The following is a 25000-nucleotide window of genomic DNA, read 5'->3' on the forward strand; positions in this document are numbered from 1 at the left end:
CAGGTTGGTGCCTTGCATGGTTTCCTCCTCCATCGGTGTGTGAATGTGTGTGTGAGTGTGAATGGGTGTGTGAATGGGTGAATGTAATGAACAATCTATGTAAAGTGCTTTGGATTAAAGCTCTATATAAATGTACTATTTACCAGTGAATTATAGAATTCATTGTAAAATTCTCCTCTTAGTTTTTAAAGCCAGAAATGGATCATCTCCACAGTACATGGCTGAACTGCTATAGCCATATCCTGCCACCAGGGGGCAGACAGGTCATCATCTAAGACCCACCTCTTCTCTCTTGCTTTTAGTTGTGTGAGGACCCCCCCCCCCCCCCCCCCCGGTTTATGTATTGTCTTCTACATACTTTATGTGTTTTCAATCATTTTATTGGGATTTTTAGTTTTTTTTTTTTACTGTGAGTTACTTGTTTAAATGTTGCTACTTTTTATTTCTGCTTTTACACGGCTGTCATGTTGTTGCTTGTTTGGAAAGCACTTTGTGTCAGTGGTTGCTGTTTTTAAATGTCCTATATATACATACAGATGACTAGACTAGATAGTGTATGTTGTGTTAACAGTACATACTATAGGTAGTGTACTAGGTGTTAGAGTACGTACTTGTTCTCCTCTATGAGGATGCGTAGAACGTCAGGGTTGATGAGAGCCACGTCTGAGTCCACACTGAAGTAGTAGTCACACTCTGTGTCCTTCTTACACGCCTCCCTATACACACACACGCACGCACACACACACACACACACACACACACACACACACACACACACACACAATATAGAATTTGAGTCATATTAGTCTCTAGCATCCCGGGAGCAATGGGTTAGCACCCCAGCCTGTGTCTTCCGTGAGGAAGAAGCCCAACAAACCCACGATGAGGCCTTTAAGGAGGGCCTTTCAGGCAAGCTGCAAGTGGAGCCTGCAGTACCACCACGGCCCAAGACACCATCACACCAGAATGAAATGTTTGGAGCGGGGGAGTCTGGTGCAACGCTCAGGTCGTGGACCTGGTGAGACGAAGGAGGAGCCCGGCCAGGAGACCATCCACAGAGCCTAGTCCCTCCACGTGCCAGAGCCTCTCCTCTCCCCCAGTCCCGACAGAGTAGTTCCAGAGAAGCGGACTGAGTGTCCCTGTCTTTCTCTAAGAGGACTGACCGTGGGTACAGTAGCTACTGGGACGTAAGTCTTTCTCTAAGAGGACTGACCGTGGGTACAGTAGCTACTGGGACGTAAGTCGGGGCTTGATCAACCCCGGCTGGGTCACCTGGGCGAGGGTGTATGTTGTTGCGAGACCCGAAACACCCGTCGACCCCAGGCTACAACACTGATGATACGTCCCAGGTGCATCCATGTGATGTTTTTTTTATAGTTCGTGTTGTGATCTTGTAAGTATTATCACATTCCCTGCCATTGACGGCGTTCTAACACAACTTAGGAATGATCCCTTGACTCTGAGAGAAGGAATGGACGGATGTAAACGTCATCCCAAAAAAAATCACTTCCGTCAACTCCTATATGTTGTGAGTTTTCTTCTTTTCTTTGGTGAAAACGAGCCTTATTCATCGGCCGGTAGCAACAAAATGACTCATCGCGATAAATCATTCTTTGTTCCGGTGGATAGAGGAGACCCTCCCCCTCCCGCCAGACACGCATTGTTTACATCCGTGTACACATCGTGGCTTCCGCGGCTCTCCGAAGATCGTCAATATAAGGTAAAGAACGCTGGCACCAGCGGATGAATTAATGGTTCTAGCCTGGTCTATAGTAATCTATTACTGGTCTATAGCAATCTATTACTTGTCTATAGTAATCTCTTACTCACACAGCCATGGTTCTGGCCTGGTCTTGCTGCAGGTTCTCTTCAGGTCCGACCAGACGAGCGTCAGGAAACAGAACCTTGTGTTTCTCCCAGAACGCCTGGACATGTTTCTCATGGTAGACCACCTGAAATATACATTATAATACATTATATATACATTATATATACATTACAATACATTATAATTCTAATACTGTACATGTTTCTCATGATAGACAACCTGAAATATATATGATAATACATTATATATACATTACAATACATTATAATTAGGGGTGTGCCGATACACTAATTTCACGAAACGATACGATACGATATTTGGCTCACAACTTCGATACGATTTCGATACGATACGATACGCACTTTTTTTATTATGAAAATATATGGAGGAGAAAAAAAGAAAATGCAAACAAATAATTCTGTTTTTGCATTATTCAGACATGCAAACTTGTAGCTTTTCAGCTACAATAGCCGTTTTGAATCCAAATAGTATGACACCTGACCCGAAAAAAAAAACATGTTGTCACTCTTTTCACTTCGGGGCCGTTTGCATGCCTGATTATTATGATTGTAAAAAAAAAAAAAAAAAAAAAAAAATCAAAAATGATTTTTTTTTTTTCCAAAACGATACATATCGTCGCGAAAACGTATCGCGATATATCGCGGGACGATATATCGGCACACCCCTAATTATAATTATACTACTGCACATGTTTCTGATGATAGACCACCTGAAATATACATGATAAAACATGAAATGACTTTCTCTCCCATGTTTACCAATGTCAAATATCTGTATTAAAACCGGTTCAAATGTTGTCCTTTCTGAAAAAAATCATATAAACACTGAACTTGAAAAAAGCAATGCCTCTTTATTCCAAAACTAGGGAGGCACACCATATCCACAACTTAAACAGGTTGAATGTAGTATTTTTTATAAAACATGTTCCAACATGTTGACCCTTTTGAAAGCTTCCCCAGAAAACACTATTGTCAGAGGGATATAAAACACAGGTCTGAGGTTTACACTTAAACATGTCAACGACAAAAAAGGAGTAAAAATGTCTTTCATAAAAATGTCCTCTCAAGCATACCAACACAGACGTGTGTGTGTGTGTGTGTGTGTGTGTGTGTGTGTGTGTGTATCTTACATTGTTGTGTATGAACAGTCGTATCCTGTCTATAGGGTAGTTGAAGGTGGTCAGTCGGTGTAGAAACTCCTCCAGGAAGGCAGTGGGCTGCTCTATGAACACTGCTACATGCACCACCGGCATGTCTTCATCCTACACACACACACACACACACACACACACACACACACACACACACACACACACACACACACACACACACACACACACACACACACACACACACACACACACACACAATAAGTTGAGTTGTAACAGGTTCCATTCACAGAACCAATGTTGTCCTTTGATATTTTGTATTGTTGCATGTATATATTTATTATTGATTTATATATACTGTATGTTTATTTGAAAATGATCGCCATTGGCAGACAGGTATACAGACAGACAGACAGACAGACAGACAGACAGACAGACAGACAGACAGACAGGTATACATACAGACAGACAGACAGACAGACAGACAGACAGACAGACAGACAGACAGGTATACATACAGATAGACAGACAGACAGACAGACAGACAGACAGACAGGTATACATACAGACAGACAGACAGACAGACAGACAGACAGGTATACATACAGACATACAGACAGACAGACAGACAGACAGACAGACAGACAGACAGACAGACAGACAGACAGGTATACATACAGATAGACAGACAGACAGACAGACAGACAGGTATACATACAGACATACAGACAGACAGACAGACAGACAGACAGACAGACAGACAGGTATACATACAGATAGACAGACAGACAGACAGACAGACAGACAGGTATACATACAGACATACAGACAGACAGACAGACAGACAGACAGACAGACAGACAGACAGACAGACAGACAGACAGACAGACAGGTATACATACAGACAGACAGACAGACAGACAGACAGACAGACAGACAGACAGGTATGTATACATACAGACAGACAGACAGACAGACAGGTATGTATACATACAGACAGGTATACAGACAGACAGACAGACAGACAGACAGACAGACAGACAGACAGACAGGTATACAGACAGACAGGTATACATACAGACAGACAGACAGACAGACAGACAGACAGGTATACAGACAGACAGACAGACAGACAGACAGACAGACAGACAGACAGACAGACAGACAGACAGACAGACAGACAGACAGACAGACAGGTATACATACAGACAGACAGACAGACAGACAGACAGACAGGTATACAGACAGACAGACAGACAGACAGACAGACAGACAGACATACAGCAGTGTTGTCGTCGAGGATCATCAGGTCATCGTCACAGATCCCACATCCATTCTCATGAGTCCAGGCCGTAGGAACGTAGTTACCTAGGTAGTTTAACTGCAGCTACACACACACACACACACACACACACACACACACACACACACACACACACACACACACACACACACACACACACACACACACACACACACACACACACACACACACACACACACACACACACACACACACACACACACATGGTTAGAGCATAAACAGACATATAAATAACGTTTGTGTACATTTTTGTATGAAAGGAACTTCCAGCAATTCTTTTGTAACTGATGCAAGATTACATGAAAGAGTATTACTTCATTAAATACAAGATTACATGAAAGAGTATTACTTCATTAAATACAAGATTACATGAAAGAGTATTACTTCATTAAATACAAGATTACATGAAAGAGTATTACTTCATTAAATACAAGATTACATGAAAGAGCATTACTTCATTAAATACACGATTACATGAAAGAGTATTACTTCATTAAATACAAGATTACATGAAAGAGCATTACTTCATTAAATACACGATTACATGAAAGAGTATTACTTCATTAAATACAAGATTACATGAAAGAGTATTACTTCATTAAATACAGATTGTAAGATAACAAAATAAAAATAAACTATTATTTTGAATCAATGATGAATTTTAATGATTTTGAAAACAACCAGTTATACAATACATAACATATACATGAATGTATTCATTAAACAAGGGATGAATATTTAATAGACTGTGTAAAACTGTAGTTGACCTTTCCATAATCATTTCCTGTTCCGTAATCAGTTTCTCACGGCTTCATTCGATTGGCTCAGCAGCAGATTGTAACCGCTGTGTTTCCAGTGGTTATTATTGGTCAGACTCTGCTGCCTTAATGACATTTGTTTTAAAACGTGACTGGTCACATTTGAAAGTCACATGGTCGGTCCGCGGAGGATGTGATTGGCTGCCTTACCTTGGTGGGGCCGTTGCCGTGGATAATAACAGGAAGTGTGTCAAAGGCCACGTTCCGCGCTCGAACCCTGGACTTCTCGAACTTTAACACCACCTCCTCTACAGAGAGAGAGAGAGAGAGAGAGAGAGAGAGAGAGAGAGAAAGATGAAGGGAAAGAGTGTGTGTGTGCGTGTGCGTGTGCGTGTGTGTGTGTGTGTGTGTGTGTGTGAGGCCTTCACAGATCCGAGATCCAATTGGTTCTGATTTTATCTGTATTTTCATGATGGACCTGAACCCTAATGGATCTATTCAATTCATTTCTTCACAGGCATTACAGAAGCGTGCATGACTGTGACTGTTTTCAAGCAGACATGACAAACGTAACAATTACAATAGACTCTGTGGTCTATTGTAGTGCCAGTTGTCTGAAGGTGACCCGTTCCGTTTCCTGTTCCAGTTAACTTTCCCATAGCTTCGTTTGATTGGCTCGTTCATATCTGCTGCCAAGCCAATCAAACTAAAGCTATGGGGAAATGAACCGGAAATGGGTATTTATGCCACCTTCGGTAAACTGGGACTCAGTCATAGTCTAGTCCATGATGGAGACAGTCATAGTCTACTCCATGATGGAGTGTAGAAGCTATGTAGCAGCCTACAATGAGACAACCATGACATTAATGGCACACATGCACAGATCCATGTATTTATCCTGCAGTAATCTGACAGTATTACACATAACCCTTCATGGATCCACTCAGGTATTACACATAACCCTTCATGGATCCACTCAGGTATTACACATAACCCTTCATGGATCCACTCAGGTATTACACATAACCCTTCATGGATCCACTCAGGTATTACACATAACGGCGAACAGTCCCGCTACCCGAGGCAATGGAATAGGAACCGACCAGGACTCAACTGACCACCAGTATACAACAACGAACCCAGAACCCGTACAGGTCCTGGGTATTTTTGGGGTATTTTTGGTTCAGGTAGACCCTTTTGTGTGTGTGTGTGTGTGTGTGTGTGTGTGTGTGTGTGTGTGTGTGTGTGTGTGTGTGTGTGTGTGTGTGTGTGTCTCACCAATGGCTCCGTTGAGGTTCTGGAAGATTCTGGAGCGATGGTCCAGAGTGATGTTGTACTTGGTCTGAAGACAGAACATCAATCAATCAATCAATCAATCAATCAATCAACTTACGGGTCCATTTGGTTTCATGTTACGCTCTCAAGAGTTAAATGATTGTTAAACATCTGCATTACTTAATTCATAAGAAGTCACACAATTAGAGAATGTAGAAGGATTGTTATTTTGATCAACGTTTTGCCTGTTGTCTCTCCTAATGGAACAACATTAATACAGCATGGATGGATATGTGGACAAAGTCTCATCCAAAGATAACAACATATTCTACGTTTTGGGTCTGAGAGTCTAAAGGTCATCACACGGTGGATCTGTGGCTCAAATGACCAATAAATAATGAACCTGGATATGAAAAGGGTTGAAAACCACTGATCTACCACATCATTACACTACAGGCATGGCAAGCAGCTAGCCTCTAACTAGTGCTAATATCAGTAGTAATAATAGTAACTAACCAACCTGTTGTGTTTTATCCAAGTAGATCTTAGTGTAAAACAGTAATAGTGATATTAATAGTAATAACAATAGTAGGCGTGTAGCGATTTATCGTAAATCGATTTAAATCGATTCAAACTGGTGACACTTTAAAATCGATTCAAATAAAAAGTGAATCGCGATGCAAACAATAGCCAGTAACACGGACGTACACTGTTATGTTCCAAGCTGGGTATAAAGTTACCAAGGATGAGTCAGTGATGTCACTGACATGTGAACAGACATGTGCAAAAGTAAATACTGGACACAGTAAGAAAATACTATACGATACTATATAGTAAATAATAATAAAAAATATATTTTTTGCTCAATTTGTCTGGAAAATATTTTTTTGTAAAATATTTTTTATAGGCAACACTAGGACCTGATGTATTAACAGACCGTACATGGACAGGAAACCCACGCAGAGCGTGTGAGAGGATTTCGCATGGACCATTATTGACACTGAGCCCTGAGGGGTAGAAGTTTGCTTTATTCTGATTTATGATTTGAAACGTATAAACAGACGGCACCAGGGGTTTCCCCCCTGTGGACGTGCCATATTCATTAATAAAACGCCCTGTGAGGCCTTCGCCCATACTGTCTCCGAGTGTTGGTTTGGTTCAGTCTTCACATTATTGTGAACCTAACATCGTGATTTGAATCGTATTGTGAGTTGAGTGAATAGTTACATGCCTAAATAATAGTGATAGTAATGGTGATAATAGTAGTAATACTAACCCGTTGGGTCTTATCCAGGTAGATCTTGGTATAAAACAGTAATAGTGATAATAATAGTAATACTAACCCGTTGGGTCTTATCCAGGTAGATCTTGGTGTAAAACAGTTGATCGTCATCGTTGTCCTTCTGTTTCCACTGTTGAACCAAAGTACTGAGTTCTGGAGCATAGCCTATGAACCCTACACACACACACACACACACACACACACACACACACACACACACACACACACACACACACACACACACACACACACACACACACACACACACACACACACACACACACACACACACACACACACACACACACACACACACACACACACACACACAATATAAGATATTGTTCCATTTACATAAACGCTACATGTGTACTTGTGTGTGTAATGATGTTCTGGTGAAATGTCATCGTCCCAGTTGAACAGTTAATGAACAGATCAAAGCAGACACACACTTACTGCCAACATCTACAGATGATTTATTCCACTGACATGTGTTGTTGGCGGTGCTGTGATGGTGTGGTAACGCCTGATTTATACTGAGCTGTGTGTCGAAAATAGACAATCTACAAGCTCACATCTACAAGCGTGACTCCCAAAAAGTCAACACCACACCACAAAGACACCCATGTTCCTGTCACACTATTTAAAAAACGTTAAAGACGTCCTCACAACACCAGAGGGAGCTCCACTAATCACGTTCAACCCAGATTTGGCTCAAACAAGGGGTTACATTCGTTCTACTGCTATGCCACCAGAATGGGGAACGCCCTACCAACCGTTATAAAATAATTTGAATCCTTACCCTACCTTCAAAACCGCTCTAAAGGATCACCTAAAAAGGTGGCTGCATTATTATGTCATTATAGGCTATTTTATAATAATGCTATTTTCAGAGAGGAAAACAAAACTACAGAAAGACAGATTGTTCTGATAAATGTTTGAGAATAGGGCCTTAAATGCTTTAAATAAAGTAAGGAATGAATGTGATGTGTACATGCTGATAAAGTCCCTTTGAATGAACCATTCAAAGCAGTGAACACATTCTCTATGAGAGAGACTCTTTACAGAAAGATTATACATGAATAAATCCTTTGAGCATTGTTTTGTATGAATCTGTACCACTCTAACTGTAAATAAAGAATTCAATCAATCATTCATAGCGTAGTTTTTTAGTGTGTGTACACATACCTTCCCGGCAGTTGTTGATTTCGTCCACTAAAACTATGACAAAAAATGTTCATCGACTACCTTTTTTCACTGACGAAAACTAACTAACTAAAACTAAAACTAACTAAAATAGCAGATCTACAAGCTCACAACGCGTCGCGCTGCGACGCGTTGTGAGCTTGTAGATCGGCTATTTTCAGCATGCAACCAAGTGTAAAATCAGCCATTACGACTCCATCAAGGCACCGCCAACATACATTTCATTCGACTAAATTAACTGTAGATTTAGTCGACTATAATCTTATGATATTTAGTCGACTAAAACTAGACTAAAACTAAAACATTTCATGTGACTAAAATATGACTAAAACTAAATGGAATTTGATTCAAAAGACTAAAACTACATCAAAGTTTGCTGTCAAAATCAACACTGCTTCCCGGAGTGGACCACAGGGTACTTATAAGGTTAGGGTGCTGCGAGCTATGTTAGTGCACTGCGTTTGTGTACCGGAAGTTGAGAGCTGGGTAAGTCCTGGGAAAGACGCACTGTGATTGGGCAGAAGTCACTTTGAGTGGCAGTTGGGGCAAACGCAGTCCCCACCATCATACTTACGATTCTGTCCCTATCGGTACATAACTCGGACGGCGCTTAGTCGACTCAGCAGACCATCGGCCTGGTCGTCGCGGGCACTCGCGCCTGGAGGCGCTCGGGCGCGACTCCTCGGCCTCAAGGTCTGCTGAGTCGGCGCACCTCCGTCATGGTCCAAAAATATACTTTATCGGCGAAAAAAAGTAGTCCGCGGATGACTGAAAAAGATTTATCCCAAGCGGGAGTCGAACACACACTCCCAGTGGTAGTGGATCGACAGTCTAGTGATTAGCGAGGTGCGCCACTGAGGTCGGTGCCGAGATTGGGTATTCAGGCTTTATTAGAATGTGACGTCCTAACTCTTCCATTGTAGAAGAAAGAAGTCCCCGCCCCAAAAGGGGGGCTCCCCAAACACTGTGCACTTACATATATCGCTAGGGGCACTAGGGTTAGGGTACTAGGGTACATACCTCCAGAGTTGAGGTATCTCTTTCCTGTGTGGACCACAGGGTACTTGGAGGCCAGTCTCTGGTCGGGCCAACAGAAGCCCTCTGCACTGAACACCATCTTGTGTCCAAACCTGGAGAACTTATGGAGCAACTCCTCTGGCCCTGAGGCTAGGATCACATCATAACTACACACACACACACACACACACACACACACACACACACACACACACACACACACACACACACACACACACACACACACACACACACACACACACACACACACACACACACACACACACACACACACACACACACACACACACACACACACACACACACACACACACACACACACACACACACACACACAGGGTTAGAGTAGGGACAGACATATAAATAACGTTTGTGTACATTTTTGTATGAAAGGAACTTCCAGCAATTCTTCTGTAACTGATGCAAGATTACATGAGAAGACAGAGTATTACTTCATTACATACAGATTACATGAGAAGACAGAGTATTACTTCATTACATACAGATTACATGAGAAGACAGAGTATTACTTCATTACATACAGATTACATGAGAAGACAGAGTATTACTTCATTACATACAGATTACATGAGAAGACAGAGTATTACTTCATTACATACAGATTACATGAGAAGACAGAGTATTACTTCATTACATACAGATTACATGAGAAGACAGAGTATTACTTCATTACATACATATTGTAACAATAAAATAAAACTATTATTTTGATAATGAATTTTGATGATTTTGAAAACAACCAGTTACATAATACCTAAGATACAGACAGAGAGACATAGACAGAGACACAGACACAGAGAGAGAAAGAGACAGAGAGAGAGAGAGCGAGACAGACATAGACACAGAGAGAGAGAGAGAGAGAGAGAGAGAGAGACAGAGAGAGCGAGACAGACATAGACACAGAGAGAGAGAGAGACAGAGAGAGCGAGACAGACATAGACACAGAGAGAGAGAGAGAGAGAGAGAGAGAGAGAGAGAGAGACATAGACACAGACACATAGAGAGAGAGACAGACATTGACACAGAGACAGACAGAAACAGAGGAAGACAGCTGCAGTATAACTAATGTGTTCATTTTGTATGAAGAGACTCTGGAAATATTTGTTGGAACTGATGCAATATTACATATGCATGGATTAAAGCTAAACACAATCTGAAAGATAGGCATTAAGTCCTAATCTCTGCAATTTGTGAAACTGCATGAAAGGAGTCACGACACACCGGTGCTGTGTTTCATAATCAGTTAGCACAATATGTACAATTATAATGTTTTGGTAGCCATACAGCCAATTGCAGATTGAGTTGTAATGTAATTCATTATTTGTCACTGGATATTTGCATATACGTGACATTTGTCCTCTGCATTTTACCTGTCCTATTATCATTAGGAGCAGTGAACAGCCACTGTGCGGCACTTAGGGGTTAAGAGTCTTGCTCAGGGACATACATTGACACATTGCTGGCCTGGTCTGGAATCGTACCTGGGACAACCAGGGACTCCTCAGGCGGGCTCACTAACCACTCAGCTGCCCCTTTTTTTCTTACAATTTCTTTATTTGAAATATCCAAGATCATTTTCTAGAAGATCTTTTTTTTAATGTATTTCATTGCTAGTTTGACCACTTCAAATACTTAGCTAATCTTAAATGAAATAGGCCATCTACAAGCTTACAACGCATCGCAGAGTGGCACATTGTAAGCTTACAGATTTGACTACTTTTGGTGCGTAACATGCTTCCATGGAAGGCATGCTGACCAGAGCATGTAAGCGGAGCGGAGCGACGCGATTTTGACGTGAGCGCGGAGCTGGTTTATAAAAAGGTTGGAGCGCTACTCAGAGCGAGGACCGCCTGCCGCTCCAAGCCGCCCCGGCGGGGCCCGCGCACCCAATGTTTGAGCATGCCCGGTCGCACGGACTCAGAGACACACAGACATCCAGCAGTGCACAGCACACCCACATTTCATTAGAATTTCTACTTTCTTTGTCTTTTCTTTTTTTTACTGTTGAGCGACCCGGTTTGAGCGGAGCATGGATCGAGAGGTGCGCAAATCAACGTGAGCGACGGAGCGACGGGGAGCGGAGCGCGGGGGGAGTCAACGTGAGCGAATAGCGAGCGTGAAACCAGCCCCCTGGAGCGGCATTTCCACCCGCTCCGCTCACGTGCTCTGATGCTGACTTCCATGGAAGCGTGCTTGTTGTTTTTCATTGTGTATGTATTGTATTTTATATGCTGTTATCAGGGCGTCCTTGAAAAAGAGAGCTTGCTCTCAACAGGCTTCCCTGAATAAATAAAGGAAAAAGAAAAGAAAGAAAGAAGCGTGCTGACTTCCATGGAAGCGTGCTGACTTCCATGGAAGCGTGCCTCCAAAGAAGGCATGCTGACTTCTTTGGAACCCAAATGCCTGAAATCAGTCATGGCGACTGAGAACGTTAAACCATGCATATTGAGAGAGAGACAGAGAGAGAGAGAGAGAAAGAGAGACAGACAGAGAGAGAGAAAGAGAGACAGACAGACAGAGAGACAGACAGAGAGAGAGAAAGAGAGACAGACAGACAGACAGACAGACAGACAGACAGACAGACAGACAGACAGACAGACAGACAGAGAGAGAGAAAGAGAGACAGACAGAGAGATGGACAGACAGAGAGACAGGAAGTATGTGCTTTGATCAGGAGAGGAGGTCAGTGAGACAGATGTGCACGCACACGCGCACAACCACAAACACGCACGCACGCACGCACGCACGCACGCACGCACGCACGCACACACACACACACACACACACACACACACACACACACACACACACACACACACACACACACACACACACACACACACACACACACACACACACACACACACACACACACACACACACACACACACACACACACACACACACAGTACAGTGGTCTGTCATTATTGTGTGTGTGGTCACTGTTGGTTGAACCACAGTTGTAGTAGCTCTAAATTACAGGCTAACATAGGAAGCTGCTCCTAGACCCTTAAGGGTTCCTTGGGGGTATGTAACTCTGAGAGTGTACACAACATGGAACCAAATGGACCCTTACAGGTCTGTAACTCTGAGAGTGTACAAATGGAACCAAATGGACCCGTATGGGTCCATTTGGTTCTATTTGTACACTCTCAGAGTTATGGGGGTCCTTGAAAATAAAAGTTTTGAAAAGCGGCTGTCCTAGTTGACTACTACGTGTGCATTTTGGTGCGTGTCGTTTGTGTGAATGAGGTCATAGTGTCTATGTAGAACAGGGTGTGTGTGTCCATTGTGTGTGTGTTGTGTGTATTTATTAGGACAGGTGTGTCATGTTTCTCAATGCGGGAAAAAGAGAATAAAAGAGAGAAAGAAAAGAGAAGAGAAAACAAGGATGATAAAAGAGACAGAGGAGGGTCATTATGTAACCCTGGCATCACCAGGCTGTTCACACAGAGCAAAGTGGTGTAGTTTTTTTTAACGACAGTTTTTACTTTTCAACGATCTACTATATCGTTATACAAACAGCAAAATATCGTATCGTTTGACTTTGTATCGTATCGAATCATCTTGCAATGCAAATAATACATTTTTATCAATACTAAGTACTTGTGTGTTGTATTTAGCAATTTTAAGACATCGGGTGCCAGCATTTTTTCATAACAACTTACCGCGGGTGCCAGCATTCTCCCCATTGACTGCGCTTTGCTGTTTAAAGCTTCCGTGTGCGTTACAAGCAAATCCACGCCAAAAAAAGCATCGATTCATGTTCTGCCATGAGCCTGGCTACAGCCTGGAACCATAACATTTCCCTCGCGAGTTACAACGGGGGGGGATCGCGCATCGCTCATGACCGTTTTTCCCCACAGGAAACAGATTCGGAGATATAGGCGTTTCAAAGTAGGAAATAGACAGGAAGCGGATGGGGAAAAAAAGTGTTTCCGGTGAGCGATCTGGCACTTCCTTCGCAGGATTACAATGGGTGCTCCCAGAGCTGCTCTAGCCCCGCCCGCGCGGAGAAAAACGAAAAAAACAAAAACACTAAACTCACGGTTCAGACCGTGTTCGGCACCGGAGCGGCGGAAGCGCCACTATGTAAACACACGGTTCAGACCGTGTTCGGCACCCGATGTGTTAAGAAGAAAAAAGAGAAAGAGAGGTTTATATCCACTATCTCCAGGTATTTATTTTTCACACAGAATGTTTGGGTAAATAAATAATTACTGTATCGATTTTGAATCATTGAATGGAATCGTATGGTTCTAAATGAACCTGTCCTGTATCGTTCATGTATCGTATCGACAACCAAGTATCGTGATACGTATCGAATCGTTGTTAAAACGTATCGTTACACCCCTAGTTGATAAAGTGTTGTGTTTACCTGTCTACAAACAGGATGACCTTGTCCTTGTCGTCAGAGTGTTTGAGCAGCTCTTTCTTCAGCCATCGAACCTTCTGTCCCCCTCCCACCGTCTTGGCCACGTCACCACCCTTCCACTCCTCACCCAGACCCAGCACCTACACACACACACACACACACACACACACACACACACAGACACGCACACGCAGTCACGCGCACGCACACACACACACACACACACACACACACACACACACACACACACACACACACACACACACACACACACACACACACACACACACACACACACACACACACACACACACACACACACACACACACACACACACATTAAATGACAGTCATTTATTTGTACATCTAGTTAACCCATTAGGACCGGGACAAACACTGTCATTTTAGATCTTTTTATAGCTATAACCATCTATTTTATACTTTGGGCTATTCAAAAAATAGCAGATCTACAAGCTCATAGCGCGGCACTCTGTGCCGCGCTATGAGCTTGTAGATCTGCTATTTTTAGAAAAATCTGTAGAATTCCGCATGATCAGCAATTCGGGCAAAAGTTCTGATGCTTTTAATGACCAAAATAAAACCACTACTACTGTCTTATAATAGAGTTAAGTTATCGCCAATCTCTCTGTTTACATCTCTCTGGTTCAAAGTTGTGTCGTGGAGGCCAAAAGATAACAGATCTACAAGCCATCAACGTGCCGCATCGCGCCGCGTTGTTAGCATGTAGATCTACTCCGCGTCCACCTGGCAAATTACACACAGACATTAACCGACACTTAAAGAACTAATATGTAGTGTTCGGTTCCTTAAGGATTCCCTCTCAACGGTCACATTCCTTAAATGACTTCACACATTTTTAAGAACTCATATATCAGATCTAACAGTACAAGCTCACAAAGCATCACTGCAGATCCACTCTATGTGTTCTGTATTTGTCGTACAACAAAGCATAATGATACGGGGCTTAAGGGGTTAAAACCACAGACACAGTGATTATTGTGTCTGTAATTACCGTTATGTATCTGTGTGATACGCTGGATTAAAGGAGTAGTTCACCCAAAGCTTGTGAAGTTCATGAAACCTGGAATTCATGGAAATTGTTTTGTTTCCTAAGACAATAATTTGACGATTTCCCAACACTAGTGTGTGTGTGCGTGTGTGTGTGTGTGTGTGTGTGTGTGTGTGTGTGTGTGTGTGTGTGTGTGTGTGTACCTTCACAGTGTAGTTGAACTCTCTGGCGGTCCTCATGAATCTCACGTAGCCGTCTGTCTCCTCTGTGGCTGCAGTGATGACCAGCAAGTTATCTACACACAGTCACACACACACACACACACACACACACACACACACACACAAACACACACACACACACACACACACACACACACACACACACACACACACACACACACACACACACACACACACACACACACACACACACATTAATCACACGTCAATCAGACGTTTACATTATTAGATGAAACTGGCCGATCTAATAATAAACGATACCTCTGCTGTAGTAGCCTAGCATGCAGAGTTAAAGGGCCACACCACTGTGGTAGAGGTTTGTGCAGGGCTGGATTAGCACTATGTGGTGCCCCAGGGGCGACCTCAAGTTGAAGTGCCCCCCCCCCTGCTCCCTGGGGCGGAGATATGGCTTGAGGCTGGGGGAGTTAACATTTTTATATAAAAAATAAACAGTAGTGTGTTTGGTGATGTTCTATAATGTCTGAATCAGCTTAGTTTGTGTTCGTTTATGTGCTGAAAGAGTGACTTTGAGATCTGTTTCACCGTACAATGTAAGTCAATGAGGAGCATTATTTTTAATTAAGGTGGACAAGAAATGTGATTTCTTGTCCATCTTTGGAGTTACATCATGGCAAGGTAACTACACACCCTAACCTCTACCACAGTGGTCTTTAAGTCCTTTAAGGAAAACAATAGGCAACAGTTAATGGCCTCCACAGCCCATCAAACCCACAAACCCCCTCCCACCCCCTCACTCTCTCCAAAGAGAGAGACATTCCATCCTGTGTCTCATCACGTCTGTAGATATAGTGTGTATCAGGACCTTTAGTTATCTTAGTCTATACTCTAAACTCTATCTGTCATCCCCTCTGTATCTGTACCAGTGTTGCCATGCCTGCTTATTATAAGCGACTTTGGGCTTGTTTTTTCTATAAAGTTGCTTGTAAATATTGGTAGTTGCTGGTTATGGTTTGTTTGGGGGGCTTGTTTCTAAAGTGTAGCTGCTTATTTGGGGGCTTGTTTTCCTCATGTTGTTTAAACCCAGTGGCTCTCAAACATGTTCATGTGAAGGACCCCCAGATTAATAAGTATGTGTCCACAGACTGGAAACATTTTGTGCCAGAGACCCTCATACCAGATTTGTGTACATTGTAATTCTCTTCCAAAAAAGCTCACAACGCGTCGCATTACCCCCCCCCCCATCTCAAAATATGTTGTTCCAGGGAGGGACCCCCAGAAGCAAATATTGCAGTTAAAAATATATATAAATTCATATTCAAAGATTTGCACAAATTTTCAAAAATGCAGATCTACAAGCCGCGCTATGAGCTTGTAGATCTGCTATTTTTGAATAGCCAAAGAAATCTTAAAATGACACAGATGCGTTCCTGGACTGAATGGGTGCATGAGTGTATATAGAATACCCCTGATCTAACCTTTTTAATGAAAGTACAGTAATAAGTTAATGAGTGTATTAAAAGACCTTTTAATGTACAGTAGCTACAGTAATAAGTTAATGAAGACTTTAAAGAAATACCTTAAATAAAGACCTGTTAGTAGCTACAGTGATAAGTTAATGAAGACTTTAAAGACCTTAAATAAAGACCTTTTAATGTAGCTACAGTAATAAGTTAATGAAGACCTTAACCTTTTAATGTAAGTACAGTAAATAGTGACCCATCCCAGCCTCCAGGCTCTCAGAGGGAATGTGACCTTTAGAACATTCCTCTATCCTTACAGAACTACCCTTGTCCTCACCTGGCCTCACACACACACACACACACACACACACACACACACACACACACACACACCCACTGACCCCTGTGTGTGTGTGTGTGTGTGTGTGTGTGTGTGTGTGTGTGTGTGTGTGTGTGTGTGTGTGTGTGTGTGTGTGTGTGTGTGTGTGTGTGTGTGTGTGTGTGTGTGTGTGTGACTAAGAATATACCCATTCATTGTACTGCAGAAGTCAGAGGAAGGAAGAGAGAGAGAGAGAGAGACAGAGAGTAGGAGGAGCGAGAGAGATAGCCTTAACTAATTTTCTTTTTGGAAAACAATGTTCAGAACCCAAGATATGATGATTTGATATCATGCTCCATTCACTTCTTGTTTAACTTCTTACTGAAAAGGCTGTATCTCGACTCCTAAGCACTTTTTTTACAATGCATTTTGGCTGTGGCACTCAGAGCCAAACTGCCAGAAATAAGTCAGGCACTGAATGGACCCCTGGGGGTCCCAGGACCACACTTTGAGAATCACTGTTTTAAACTGCTCAAACATTATGTTAATGTATCTGTTTGATTCACACACACACACACACACACACACACACACACACACACACACACACACACACACACACACACACACACACACACACACACACACACCTCTGTGTAAAACCCCAAAACACACACAGATGTGATCTACAGCAAACAACATGTGTATTCTACATCCTCTGGTTATATGCAGCCAGCTGTCTGTCTGTAGTATCTCTACAATATCCATCTATCTACATCCCTGGTTCTTGAGGGGGTCCTTGGGGGGGTTCCAGGGGGTCCCCAGCAAAGCGAGGAACAGCTTAAACAGTTAAGCTCTATTTAACTTTTCGGCTATTTAAAAAATGTGAAGATCTCCAAGCCAAGAATCTCACAGCATGTCACTTCCTTCATCTGAGACAGTAATACAAATATTGACAGATCTTCTCTTCTGGAGGACTCTCTGGCCTCTCACACTGTTTAAAGAGGGTCCGTGGCCAAACACATGTCAATGTGGGGGTCCTTCACATGTGGGGGTCCTTCACATGAACATGATTGAGAAGCACTGATCTAAAATATATATAAAACATCTATCTATCTATCTATCTATCTAGTAACATTTAGACTAGAAGCAGGGGTCTTCAACAGGGGGTCCTCAGAGTAACTAAAGGGGGTCCTCAGAGTAACTACAGGGGGTCCTCAGAGTAACTACAGGGGGTCCGCCAAATCTTTGCGTGATGGGAGATCTACAAAGACTATTGTCATTTTCTGAGTGTTTGTGTGGAGGTAGAAAAGAGCAGACCAAGTACAGATCCCCCACGGTCAAGATGACCATGTTATTAAATATTATTAAATACTGAGGGTTTAAAATACACATTAATATGAATCCAACATATTAACAGAGAAGATCATGTGTGTCAAACACATCTATGAAGATACAGTATCTATGAAATATATGACAACATAGTTTAATACACAATATGTATATAGTGGGGGTCCCTGCTTCATCTGTCTCTCAGCTAAGGGGTCCCTGCTTCATCTGTTTCTCTCAGCTAAGGGGTCCCTGCTTCATCTGTTTCTCTCAGCTAAGGGGTCCCTGCTTCATCTGTCTCTCTCAGCTAAGGGGTCCCTGCTTCATCTGTCTCTCTCAGCTAAGGGGTCCCTGCTTCATCTGTCTCTCAGCTAAGGGGTACCTGCTTCAGAGAGAACCAGATGAAGCAGGGACCCCTTAGCTGAGAGAGACAGATGAAGCAGGGACCCCTTAGCTGAGAGAGAGACAGATGAAGCAGGGACCCCCACTACATATCCTAAAGCTAAAGGCTTCAGTATCTCCAAACCTCCACCAGAATAAATTATTACAATAAAAACAAGGCTTTACCTTTAGATTGTTCAATATCAAGAATATTAACAATTCCGAGTGACATTAAAGGCTCATATAGAAGGTTTTTCTAAGTGAAGACTGGCTTGGTTTAGTGATAAATAACACATTAACATTCACAACACAACACCACACACACTAACATTATAAACAAACATTATAAACAGACAAACATCCTGTCTAAACAACACAAACAACACCTAGCTGCAATAACACGTTATAAATGCATTATAAACGTTCATTAAAACTGTATCAGAACACACACTACACATGTTAATGTTTTAAACAAGTAAAACATGTCATAAACATGTTACATGCATGTTTCTAGCCGTAAGTAAAAGGATAAACATGCATGTTTCTTGTTTCTAGCAGTAAGTAAAGGACAGCCAGAGCCTGGAGGTCCAGCGGGACTCCCCAGGCCGGCTGGCCGGGCAGAGGGCTCCGTGAGGCGGCCTTACCTGCAGAGAGGCTCCGCTGCTCGGACCCGGGGCTCCACACACACAGCAGCACACACAACAACAACACACCGCATGAACACATCGTTAGTGTTATTAATGTGTAGATAAATGCTATTAAACTACATTAACTTCTCTCTATGTGTGTGTCTGTGTGTGTCACGAATCCATGCGTGTATGTATGTGTGTGTGGTGTGTATAGTTGGTTGTGTTCTCGTCCAAGTCTCGCCTCTCGCGGTGTAATGATGGAAACATTCCTTCCTCTGCCTCAGAGGACTCGTTTGCCACCCCTAAACCACGCCCCGTTCCGGCCACCCCCGACCAATAGGGTCCCCGGGATCGTCGATTGACGGGGGAGCCCCGGCCAACGAGCGCTCGTCCCGCCCCCCGGCCGCGGCTCGGCCAATCACAGGCGGACAAATGGATTTTTGAGGACAGCCGTGATTTTTTGGGGGAAGAAAGTTCCTGAAAGCTGGAGAAAGTGATCCTACTGCCACGTCCTCTAGCCCGAGGGGAGAGAGACATAGACATACACTCTATATGAGAGAGAGAGAGAGAGAGAGAGAGAGAGAGAGAGAGAGGGGGGGGGGGAGAGAGAGAGAGAGAGAGAGAAGAGAGAGAGAGAGAGAGAGAGAGAGAGAGAGAGAGAGAGAGAAGAGAGAAGAGAGAGAGAGAGAGAGAGAGAGAGAGAGAGAGAGAGAGAGACACACACACACACACACACACACACACACACACACACACACACACACACACACACACACACACACACACACACACACACACACACACACACACACACACACACACACACACTCAGCGCCATTTGACAGGGGGTCAGGGGGGTATTGCCCCCCTGATTGGCCAGCCCAGTTATGATCTATTGATTAATACAAAATTAAGACATCAACATTTAAAAAAAAAAACATTTCTTATTTTTTTCCCCCCGATTGATTCATTGATAAATCAAGCTATTTATTGAGTTTTCATATGGATTAGTCATTTGCATACAAGAGGCATTAGTCATTGTAAATAGATGGTGTATGAAATGAAAGCCTACTTTTCCATTGGGGTCACCCCAATGGAAGCAAGTTTAAAATCCTCTTAACAGACCGTGTATTGAACCCTACCTCCCTGAGTCCCTGTGCTTGTCTTTGCAAACTTTTAATAAAGTATTCAATCAATCAAAGATGGAGGTCTCTGTCTTTGATCATTATTATGTCATTATAAGCTATAGTGTTTTATAATAATGCTATTTCAGAGAGGAAAACAAAACTAAAGAAAGACAGATTGTTCTGATAAATGTTTGAAAATAGGCCTTAAATGCAATACAAATGGAACCAAATGGACCCTTACGGGTCTGTAACTCTGAGAGTGTACAAATGGAACCAAATGGACCCTTACAGGTCTGTAACTCTGAGAGTTATGGGGGTCCTTGAAAATAAAACCTTTGAAGCGGCTGTCCTAGCTGGACTCCTAATATATCATAGTGTCATAGTAAATCAGTGTCACACATATTGTGAAGAAAATCTGCAGACTGGGATTCAGTCATTGGGTCTCCTGATCAAAATATGAACATTATAACGGTGTGTAAAAGCTAGAATTTGCCACAGACAGACATGGCCAAGTCTTGCTACATACACGTTTGTCTGTGCACAGACATATAGACGGATTTCCGCGCGACATCATCACAGAGCAGAATGCGCAATCTGCGCATGCCCGGGTGAAAGGCGCGTTCGAAAATACAGCCCTGAGCGGCAAGTGAGCGCACTGGCCAATACAAACTAATAGGCGAGTGTGCTCCGGTGCGTAATTTCCAAACGCACCCATAGGCTTCCCCCTCCTCTGCGCGGTCATATTCCTCTCATGTTTACTAACAGGAAACCCGTCTATAGATGACTCCTGATTATCACCTCCACAGCCTTCACCTTGATTAATCTCACAATATAGAGCTATTTAACAAAATAAATAAATGGTAAATGGTGCATTTATCCATAGATTGTACATTACATTCACACACACGCACGCACACGCACGCGCACGCACACACACACACACACACACACACACACACACACACACACACACACACACACACACACACACACACACACACACAGAAGGAAACCATACAAGGCACTAACCTGCTCATCAGGAGCATTAGGTTCAGTGTCTTGCTCAAGGACACTTCAACTCTAACTCTGGGGGAGCCCGGGATCAAACTGGGAACATTGCGGCTACCAGCCACTCTACCCCTAAGCCACTGCCGCCCAGTCACTTTACATCTACTTTAAATACTATATAAATAATATTTGTCGAGATCCATTCCTCTGCCTTCCTTTTTATGTTTTGTTATGTTTTAACCTGTTTATCATTTGCACAACAATTGCCATGTTGTGTTTTGTAAGTAAATACAATTTAAGTTAATAATACGATGGCTTTCTTGAGTGTTTCATGTGGGTTCAGAACTATAAAAAAAAGAATAAGTAATCTGATCATATGTTTTTGCATATATATGGTGTATATTATATCAATATCAAATCTCCACGTTTTATGTTTTGTTGGTAGATTAATGCCTGCTTTCTCATACTACAGTGTAACACAAAAGTAGCAAAAATAGCAGATCTACAAGCTCACAATGCACCACAATGCATCATGTTGTGAGCTTGTTTTATTGTTTTTGTCGTTTTACAAAAAAGAAAGTCAGTGAAAAGTGGTTAAGTGTGTGGTTTGTGCCATGGACCCCCAGGGACCCCCAGGAGAGAGAAAAATAAATAATCAAAATATTTTTAACACTTCAAGATTTACAAGCTCGCAACGCAACACATAGTGACACGCTGTGCGCTTTTAGATCTGCTATTTTTGAGAACCACTAAATAGTTGATTATGAAAAAGTGCATGCTTTTAAAAATGCTAAAGTATTCAAAGGTACAAATTACAAAAGTACATTTTCTTTCAATGCATTGCTGTATTGATCATATAGAAATATAATGTTTGTATTGAATTATAATTCATTCCTTCACTAGCCTAGAACCTGACCACAATGCAGTGGTAACAGTGGACCCCCAAATGATTCCCCAGATGTATCTATGCATTATACATTTACACACACACACACACACACACACACACACACACACACGCACGTACGCACGCACGCACGCGCAAGTACACACGCACGCACGCACGCACGCACGCACGCACGCACGCACGCACGCACGCACGCACACACACACACACACACACACACACACACACACACACACACACACACAGACACACACACTCCGTTTACTGTGGATGGACTTGTGGATGGTCCAGGTACATAAATATGATCCATCACTGCCCTCTAGTGGTAGAAAGTAGGTAATGTGTCTATTTGTTTATGGCTCATTGGAGAGAATCCTTCCCTCTTTTTTCATATCATATATTTGAGCATCATTTTCAGGTCCATAATTAACCAACACGTAGCTCAAATAACCTCAGACCCCCAGAGGCCCGTAACTCTCAAACTCAGTTTAATATAGGTTTTAGAGGGTCTAAAATATGGAATTCTTATTATATCTTCTCACCAATTTAAGAAGGTTCTGAAATCACTTCTCTTAACCACCGAACACTTTCCTAATATAATATCATATTTTCCTAAAGTAAAAAAAAAGTGTTTTTTTTCATCAGCCAGAACTGAAGCAGCAGGAAGTCATACTGTCTCTTGTTATCTTGTGGCTATAAAGGGTGTGCCTTGGCAGACAACATGTGGTGAAACACTGCTCTACATAATTAGTAAACATGTTTAAATGTTGGATCAGATTAATGTGTTCTTCAGTCAGAAGTGAAGCAAACCGTCTCACTTTGTCTCTTATTTTTACTTATAAGTCACAGTTTATGTGTAAAATCAACCATGAGGATTTATTTACTCATTTTCCTGGTAACTTGGAGCAGCTGGTTCACCACATCTGTAACAGCTGTAGGAGGTAAGACGATACAGTTAAAGGAGAATTTTGGACTAAGTTTTTCTTACCTTTTCTATTACGTTATGATATCTTAGGATGAATGGTACAGTAGAAACATTTCATAACTCAATCCCAGGTCCGCCACAGCTTAAAACGTGCGTGGATAGGCCTTGCGTTAGATCGCATATTTTAATAGCTTTTTTTTTTTTTGTAAGATCTGACGTTCATAGTGACACAGAACACTGTCGAAAAAAAAAAAAGAAGCTAAATCTCGCTAGACGAGATTGAAATCTCTAGATTTCAATCTCGTCTGGCGAGATTTAGTTGTTTTTTGTTTTTTTTCAGCTGTGGCGGACCCGGGATCGAGTAATGACATTTTTCTACTGTACCATTCATCCTAAGATATCATAACGTCATAGAAAAGGTAACAAAAACGTAGTCCAAAATTCTCCTTTAAACATGACAGATTTAAAACATAACATAACTGCTAAAGTTTATTATAAGAAGTGAATATGAGGTTATAAACAATGTGTTTTGTACACTTTATTTTAAATCGAAATTGAGCATTGTGACTGGCTAGACATGGATTTATAAACACAGTCCATAATGTTCTTCTGTATTTTACATGGGAACAGTTAATAATGGTTAATGGTACATTTATATAGCGCTTTTATCCAAAGCGCTTTACATAGATTGTGCATTACATTCACCCATTCACACACACTCCGATGGAGGAGGAAACCATGCAAGGCACCAACCTGCTCATCAGGAGCAATTAGGGGTTCAGTGTCTTGCTCAAGGACACTTCTACACTAACTCTTCTGGGGGAGCCCGGGATCGAACTGGAAACCTCACGGCTTCCATCCCGCCACTCTACCCCTGTAGTTATACTAGCTATGAGGGGTCCCTGCTTCATCTGTCTCTCAGCTAAGGGGGTCCTTGGCCTGAACACTTTGAAGAGCACTGATGTAGATAGATATAGATGTAAAGCCTGTAAACCAGTTTAAAACATGTTGCATTATGTTTCACAGTAACATCTCATTCCACACAGATACATTGTGGTAGTCATGTGACCACTCCTCTAAATCACTGCTTCTTCAAAGTAGGATCCAGGGACCCCCGGGGGTTCCAGGGGGTCCCCAGTAAAATCACTTAAAGGAGAGATCCGGACATTTTAAGTGTTATCTTTGATGTGTCGCTAATCACTCACCAACATTGAAAGGGACGTTGAGTTATTTCAGAGAGTCCCCTGTCCTCCAGTCCGGCGACCCCCTCCGTTGGCATAATGGGAGCCGTGTGTAAGAGTGAAAATCGTCTATTATAACCGATGCAGAACAGAACCTGGCATCTGTGGAAGAAACAAGTAACCAGCGTCATCTCGTTCTGCATGAACGGTGGCTCGTTCGCGACATTCAGCGCATGTTTGAGTATCATGAGACTCCACGATGAGC

The 25000-nt window shown here is 42.4% G+C and overlaps 1 protein-coding gene across 1 annotated transcript in view; it reads right to left on the minus strand.

Moving 5' to 3' along the window:
• plod3 (procollagen-lysine, 2-oxoglutarate 5-dioxygenase 3) overlaps nucleotides 1–19835 on the minus strand; it is a 29843-nt gene extending 10008 nt beyond the window's left edge. The window contains exons 1-11 of the mRNA XM_084042833.1: nucleotides 19603–19835; nucleotides 15470–15561; nucleotides 14240–14376; nucleotides 9823–9986; nucleotides 7658–7770; nucleotides 6318–6381; nucleotides 5250–5347; nucleotides 4240–4344; nucleotides 2979–3110; nucleotides 1831–1952; nucleotides 612–716 (exon numbers count right to left, since the gene is read on the minus strand). Coding sequence (XP_083898959.1) covers nucleotides 612–716; nucleotides 1831–1952; nucleotides 2979–3110; nucleotides 4240–4344; nucleotides 5250–5347; nucleotides 6318–6381; nucleotides 7658–7770; nucleotides 9823–9986; nucleotides 14240–14376; nucleotides 15470–15561; nucleotides 19603–19684 — 1214 coding nt within the window. The 5' untranslated portion in view covers nucleotides 19685–19835. The remainder of the gene's footprint in view (nucleotides 1–611; nucleotides 717–1830; nucleotides 1953–2978; nucleotides 3111–4239; nucleotides 4345–5249; nucleotides 5348–6317; nucleotides 6382–7657; nucleotides 7771–9822; nucleotides 9987–14239; nucleotides 14377–15469; nucleotides 15562–19602) is intronic.
• Nucleotides 19836–25000: the final 5165 nt, after the last annotated feature.

The sequence above is a fragment of the Gymnoscopelus microlampas genome (assembly GCF_963454915.1).
Source record: "Gymnoscopelus microlampas genome assembly, chromosome: 19".
In the NCBI taxonomy this organism is placed as follows: Eukaryota; Metazoa; Chordata; class Actinopteri; order Myctophiformes; family Myctophidae; genus Gymnoscopelus; species Gymnoscopelus microlampas.